General features: G+C 42.3%; 1 protein-coding gene across 3 annotated transcripts; it reads left to right on the top strand.

Moving 5' to 3' along the window:
• Positions 1 to 856: 856 nt before the first annotated feature.
• On the top strand, positions 857 to 6,055 carry cwc15 (CWC15 spliceosome associated protein homolog). Of its 3 annotated transcripts, none has more exons than XM_010897117.5 (7): positions 857 to 920; positions 2,140 to 2,281; positions 2,419 to 2,531; positions 2,686 to 2,783; positions 2,866 to 2,979; positions 5,204 to 5,346; positions 5,572 to 6,054. In XM_010897117.5, exons 2-7 carry the CDS (start codon positions 2,151 to 2,153, stop codon positions 5,699 to 5,701), a joined length of 729 nt encoding a protein of 242 aa, XP_010895419.1. In that variant the 5' UTR covers positions 857 to 920; positions 2,140 to 2,150; the 3' UTR covers positions 5,702 to 6,054. The 3 variants fall into 3 exon arrangements, with proteins under 3 accessions (XP_010895419.1, XP_010895420.1, XP_010895422.1); XM_010897118.5 differs by lacking the exon at positions 857 to 920 and adding an exon at positions 958 to 1,073 and having other exon boundaries at positions 5,572 to 6,055; XM_010897120.5 differs by lacking the exon at positions 857 to 920 and adding an exon at positions 1,347 to 1,367 and having other exon boundaries at positions 5,572 to 6,055.
• Positions 6,056 to 7,053: the final 998 nt, after the last annotated feature.

The raw sequence follows: 7,053 nt of genomic DNA, 5'->3' as shown, positions 1-7,053 counted from the left end.
ATTTCTTTCACCTGGAAACAACTATTAACCATTAGTTACATATTACCAGCTCTTTACTGTACAGTTGCTCTCAAGTATTCACTCCCTTGGACTTCTCCACATTTTATTTTGTTACATGAAATCAAAATGGATTTAATTATCCATTTGAAATCCATTATCCAGAGTTTTTCAACTGATCAACATAGAAATACCATAGTATCAAAGTGAAATGATATGTCTGTTCCTTAATGCTTAATGGTTTTTGATCTTACTGACTATTCAGATACAATCTATGAACACTTCTTTCTCATAGACTTCGGTGAAGCCTTTGATATAATAGACAACAACAATACTTCTCATAGCTTTGAGAAATGTCAACTCTTAATATGAATATGCATCAATTTTTTAAAGAAGATTTGGGCCAAATATTTGTTAAAGAATCCAACTTCAACTTCAGTACTTCTCCCATCTCCCATCCCATGTGCTGTATTTCATTTGGAACAAGGATATATTATATAGAAATGTATTTACATCATAATGTATATTATATATGATGTTCATAATTACAAGTATACAATATAAGTCAACGTCCCCCTCCATTGTTCTCTAAGGGATTACAACATTCATATAATTCCTACTCAAACAAGAAAGATTTAAATAAATATATGTGTTTCTTATGAGGTCTTTGTACATCTGTTCGATTGTACCTCCTTGCAAGTTTTCCCCTGTACATTTGTATACTTCCTATATGAAAATGTGTTTTTGTGCAGTTAAAAAATTACAATAAATAAATAATAGGATTTAAAATAGGACATGAAATACTGTAAAGATATTAAATACTTTAAATAGGACAATAGAAATCGCGTTTCTAACTTGTGTTTGATCTTACCGAGGTTCCGTATAAACCGTGATGTGACGTCACCCCTTCACTTCCTGATTAGGTGAGTAAAAGTAGCTTTGTATCTCTGCAAATTGTTCCATATTTGACGATTGTTTTTTAAATAAAGAAAAACCGTAATAGTATTATTTTAGAAAACACTTGTATTTTGCGTTACATTGTTTTTCTTTATGTAAAGTTTGTCACAGAGCAAGAGGTAGTGTGTTTCAGCAATCTTAGTTAACGCGTCAACTGGCTAACGTGCATGGTGGTGTACATTCTTACTAGACATTCCCAGCAATATCAAACCAATAATGAAATCTTTACGTTACAGTACTTTATTGGCCGCTTGATTACCTAGATAGCTAACCTTAGTTGATATAAATATCGAATCATATTTTAGGCTATCTAAAACTCGACTGTATTCCTGGAGATTGGTTTAATTGGCTACAACTAGCTAACTAGCGAAATATCGCAGCCGTTCATGGCACTGTTTGTTTTCGTCAAGTAGGCAAGTTAACGAACTTTTCAGTAGTTAGCAACATATGGATACAGTTAGTTATATTCATTTGAAGTGCATGATTTGTGTATTGATTTACTGATGTTGATATATGGATTTGATTGTGTTAGACCGAAATGTTTTATGATCCTAAATCTGATCACTGAACTAAGGACGGTAGGATGTTTTAAGATGGGTTCTCTGAAGTTTAGGATATTCAGATGAAATTCCCATCGTTACAGGGTGTTAATTTTCACACACACACACACACACACACACACACACACACACACACACACGCGGCTTTGTAGGTTTGAAGTGTACTTGTTCTTTTTCCTTATCCCAGCCCCGAGACACTCTCGGAGAGCGTCAAAGCTAGGGATCAGCCATTGTTGAGGGCAGCCTTGGAAGAATTTATGAAGAATTTAGTAACCTGCTCTAGGGCAGATCGACACATTTTGTCTCTGGAATTCGATCCCGCATGTTTTAGGTTATTTATTAGGTTAAACGCTATGTCAACTTACTATCTATTGTCACATTTTACATCCAGTGTGTACTTCAAAAAAAAGACATCAAAATGTTTTTTGTTTGTGACACCCTTCGGCCCCTCCAAAAAAATTTATAAGTTAATTGCTGCCCCAGGTTGGCAGACTATTCGTTTTACCAGGGTAATTGGAATTTAATTTGAACCTTCCAGTGTGTCAGAGGATATCCTCACATTCATGCCCAGTTTGTGGTTCATTCTAGTTTAACCTATATCTGCTTGGGTTTTGCATTTTTTCAGATTCGCCAAAAATGACAACAGCCGCAAGACCGACATTTGAGCCGGCGAGAGGAGGGAGGGGGAAGGGAGAGGGGGATCTTAGTGCGTTGTCCAAACAGTACTCCAGCCGAGACCTGCCCGGTCACACCAAGATCAAATACAGGTGAGAGATTGTAGGAAGATGGTGTCGTGTCATCAGTCTTTCTCTATATGACTTGGTACTGAACCAGTAGTTGGAGCAGTTTACTCGTGTAGGTGAAGCGATCTCTTAATCTGCGTGTCTCTGTGTCCTCCTCTCAGACAGCCCACCCAGGATGCCCCAGAGGAGGTGCGTGCCCGGGACTTCCGCAGGGAGCTGGAGGAGAGGGAGCGTGTTGCTGTCCGGGAGAAGAACAGAGAGAGGGGACCTAGAGGTGTGTCTACAGGCATAGATACCTAGTGAATTTAGGGGATACAATAAACGTTTCCAAAATGGTTATTCTTTTGTTTCGTTGACATTGCTGGTTATCTGCAGCACCCATCATGTTACCAGCAAAACTCAAATGGCTGTTTGTCTCTGATTTTAAGAACACACTACATCCTCCTCCTCATCGTCGTCCTCAAAGAGGCCCAGACTAGACCAGATTCCTGCTGCCAACCTGGACGCAGACGACCCTCTCACAGACGTGGGTGTCACTGGTTCCTCCACCTGTCACATTCGTCTCCTTTTGAAAGCTCAGCCTTTAACCTTCGTTGTCGTTGGTCTAGGATGATGATGAGGAGGACGACGACTCCGAGGACACTGATGATGATGACACTGCGGCTCTGCTGGCTGAATTGGAGAAAATAAAAAAGGAGCGGGCCGAAGAGCAGGAACGCAAGGTAAGGCTGCCAGTGCCCAAGCCGCTTCAACATAGTCCGCGTCTGTCTGGCCACATTACGCCCAGATTTCACACGTGATTTGATGCCTGGAGGCAGAGAATATGACTGTTATCAACCTGCTAAATTGGGCCTAGGCACTGAGTCTGTCGGAGTTGGAAAGGATAGTTGTAAGCAAGTTACATATTCTAGTCAAGTTGGATAAATATGCACAAATCTGTGTGGACACCCCTAGGTGTGAGTTCAGGTGTTTCAGCCACATCCACCAATCACAGGTGCATAAAATCCAGCAGGTAGCCATAAAAACTCCATAGACAAATAGTAGAAGTACAGTGGGTTGTACTGAAGAGCTCAGTGACTTTAAATGTGGCACTGCATTGGATGCCGTCTTTGCCAAAAGTTGGTTTGTGAAATTTCTGCCCTACTAGATCTGCCCAGGTCAACTGTAAGTGCTGTAATTGTGAAGTGGAAGCATGTAGAAGCAACAGCAACTCAACCACGAAGTGGTAGACCATGCAAACTCACAGAGTGGGGCCACTGAGTGCTGAAGCGCTTACTACATAAAAACCGCCTGTCATCTGTTCTCAGCTCAGTCACCACAGTGTTCCAAACTGCTTCTGGAAGCAACATCAGCACATGAACTGTGCCTAGGGAGCTACACGGAATGGGTTTCTGTGACCAATCAGCTGTATGCAAGCCTCACATCAACATGTGCAATGTCGACTGGAGTGTTTTAAAGCATGCTGCCACTGGACTCTGGAGCAGTGGAAATATGTTCGCTGGAGAGACGAATCACACTTCACTATCTGGCATGGATGTATCTGGGTGTGGCGGATGCCAGGAGAACAGTATCGGAATGCATATTATTTACTGTAAACTATAGTGTAGGAGGGGTATTGGTCTGGGGCTATGTTTCGGGCTTTGGGCTAGGCCCTTTAGTTCCGGTGAAGGGTCATCTTAATGCTGCAAGATATAAATACATTTTAGACAATTGGGTGCTTCCAACAGTTTTTGGAAGACACTTTACTTTTCCAGTATGACTGCGCCCCTGTGCACAAAGCTGGTTCAATGAAGACATGGTTCGACGAGGTTGGTGTGGAGTAACTCGAGCGGCCTTCACTGAGCCCTGACCTCAACTCCATTAAACAACTTTGGAAGATACTGGAACGGCAATTGCAAGTCAGGTTTTCCTGTCCAACATCAGTGTCTGACCTCCTAAATGCTCTTTTGGCTGAATTGGCACAAATTCTCATGGAGACACTTAGAAATCTGGTGGAAGGCCTTCCCAGAAGAGTGGCGGCTGTTATAACTACGAAGGGGGGGGGGGGGGGGACTCCATATTAATGTTTGTGGTTTTGGAATGGGATGTCCAACAAGCTCATATAAGAGTGATGGTTGGGTATCCACATACTTTCGGGCATATAGTGTATATACCGATTTTGTTTTTCTTTAATTCATTTTTAAAATGACCAACAAATGCACTTTTGCACTCTCCCGTAAGGCAGGGCCCTCGCTTGCTGATAGCGAGTTATATGGGTCATAATTATTGTGAATGAAGGTCTGGTGGGATGGCATGAGTAGGAGTGGCCACAGTTTCTTTTAATGGTCAGTGATTGAGGGGGGTGAAACATAGGCTGCTGGCAGCTTCCAGGGAGAATGTCTCTCACTCATACTGTAAATTGGGGTTTGCTCTCAAGAACACTGCTTGTTCACATTCATCTCCCTGTCTGTCGTAGTGGGGCCCAGGCTGGAGTGAGAGGGGAGGGCACAGTCATGGGTGTCACACAGCAGCCCAGAGCTGAAGGCTTTAGAGAGCTGTCTCACCCTGGAGCTCAACTAGTAGTTGTCTTGTACCTTACCGTGTCAATGTGACTCCCTGTACGTAGCAACACAGACCCCCATTGGGAAGCCTGTACATGGCGTGGGCCATGCATGTTCTTTATTTGGTCTTTAGTGCAAGACAGAATGGGTGGACTTTCTAGCATTTACCCACCAAAATAAACCTTTATTCCGAGTGTATACGTTCAATCTTTCAGGCAATGGCCGAAACTGAAGAGTTGCCCTTTAAAGCGTTTACAGAGATTGGTGGAATATGGAAACCTGCCTTTCTATTGCTTTTTTTTGGGGTTGGAATTCATTGAAACGTGCTTGTGAGCAGTCATCTGAGCCTGTAATGAAGGCCGTTAGAAAGCATCGCTGAGAGCAACACGTGTTCCTCTTTTTCCAGGAGCGGGAGCAGAAAGCAGAGGAGGAGAGGATTCGCATGGAGAACATCCTGAGTGGGAATCCTCTGCTCAACCTGGCTGGGCAGCAGCAGCAGCAGCCCCAACAGATCGTCCCCACCCCGACCGCCTTCAGTGTCAAGCGGAGGTGAGTAGCTGCTGGTTAGCCAGTGACATGTCAATCTGTGACAGAGCAGTAGTGTCCCTAGCTACAGTGGCACCCCTACTTTGGTGGGGAGATGGGAAACATTACTTTGTGGGTGATTAGTCAAGGGGGTTTGTAGGTTGAGTGGAACCGATACGGTCTGAGGCAAACGCACACCTACCTGGGGCACAGATGAGAGCCACGCTTTATTTGTGTCTTCTCTCTAAGGTGGGACGATGATGTGGTGTTTAAGAACTGTGCCAAGGGAGTGGATGAGGCGCGGAAAGAGAAACGATTTGTCAACGACACTCTGCGCTCCGAGTTCCACAAGAAATTCATGGAGAAATATGTGAAGTAGAAGTTGAAGCTCTGCTGTAAATGTTTCATTTTTCTCTGCTGTTTCCAGTTAAAAGGTAGAAGACATTTCATTCGTAACCAAGTGATAGTGGTTGGTCTGGCAACATTGAATGACCCTGAAAAAGGGAGTGCTATCCTCTGACTTTATTACCCCCTTGGACAGGATCCTTTGTATATAAATGAATCCAATGCCCGACCTGAACTGGTTTTAAATTGTTCTGTGTAAAGCATTTTCCTCCTATAAACGGATTGGTTACAACGGCAACATCTTTCTTTGTTTGTTTTTACTTTTACATTTTTTTTAGTGATGTCCAAATGTCTAATTAAATAAAAATTGAGAATTAAGTATTTTTAATGCTGTCTTCTTTTAGCTTTCTCTGCGAGTGATAGTTCTATAATGACACCCATAGAAAATCAAGCACTAGGACTTTACTTGAATTAATATTATAATTTTTCCCAGTTATGTGGTTTATGTGGCCTTGTTTTGACGTGGTCTGCTGGGTGGAGCACTACGTTCCTCGATTCATTGGCTGAACTCTTTCTACCAATATGATTTTTGTCAGCTTGAAATGTTTGCTAAAATGTCCACTACTAATAGTTTCAACAGTCACAGGAAAATATCAGATTTGTATCTGCACCAAAGGTGTTTTTGCAGTGATTTTCATAGCCCCAATTTTCAGTTAGATTACAATGTTTTAAAACGTTCTGTGCATTGAAACATTTGATATGTTTTACATTAAAAAACAATCCAAACAGTGAGTCCCAGTTGAACTGTACTTTTCATAAGATGTTTTTTTTTTAACAGTAAACAAACGGGCTTTGAAACTAGTGTAACCTGAGCTGCCATTAAATTAAAAGAGCTTTGCTGGAGTATTGAAACGCATCGCCCTGACATGATTTGGAACCCAACGGGATGATTTATACGGGCACAGATTAAACCTAGCCCCTGGACGAAAAGAAGCATAGCATAGCATCTCCACTGAGCTTGATTAGCTTATGTAGTCCACAACTAGGCCTGGTCTGTCGGCAAAACCGGCAATACATGGTCTGGAGTAACCGCAGCATAGCACCCTGCGCCCCACTTCTGGCTGGCCTCTGACGCTTAGAGGGGAAATTCCAGTGGCATGTCATGTAAGGTTGTTCGCAATAGATCATTCTTTACTAAAACAACCTAAACTCCCCTTTATTCCTCCCTAATCCTCAAAGAAAATAATTATTCTGAATTTATTGTGCTTTTTTTTTTTTCAGTGTTGGCTAGACAATGTGTTGACCGCGAGAACGATGGGACAGCGAGAACTTGTAAACGTAATTACACCCAATCAAAATGCACTGCAGCATGGGTTGAAATCTGCA

This window comes from Esox lucius, chromosome 7, assembly GCF_011004845.1.
Source record: "Esox lucius isolate fEsoLuc1 chromosome 7, fEsoLuc1.pri, whole genome shotgun sequence".
Taxonomy (NCBI): Eukaryota; Metazoa; Chordata; class Actinopteri; order Esociformes; family Esocidae; genus Esox; species Esox lucius.
The sequence above is the reverse complement of the archived record's forward strand: the minus strand, read 5'-3'. Positions and strand labels throughout refer to the sequence as shown.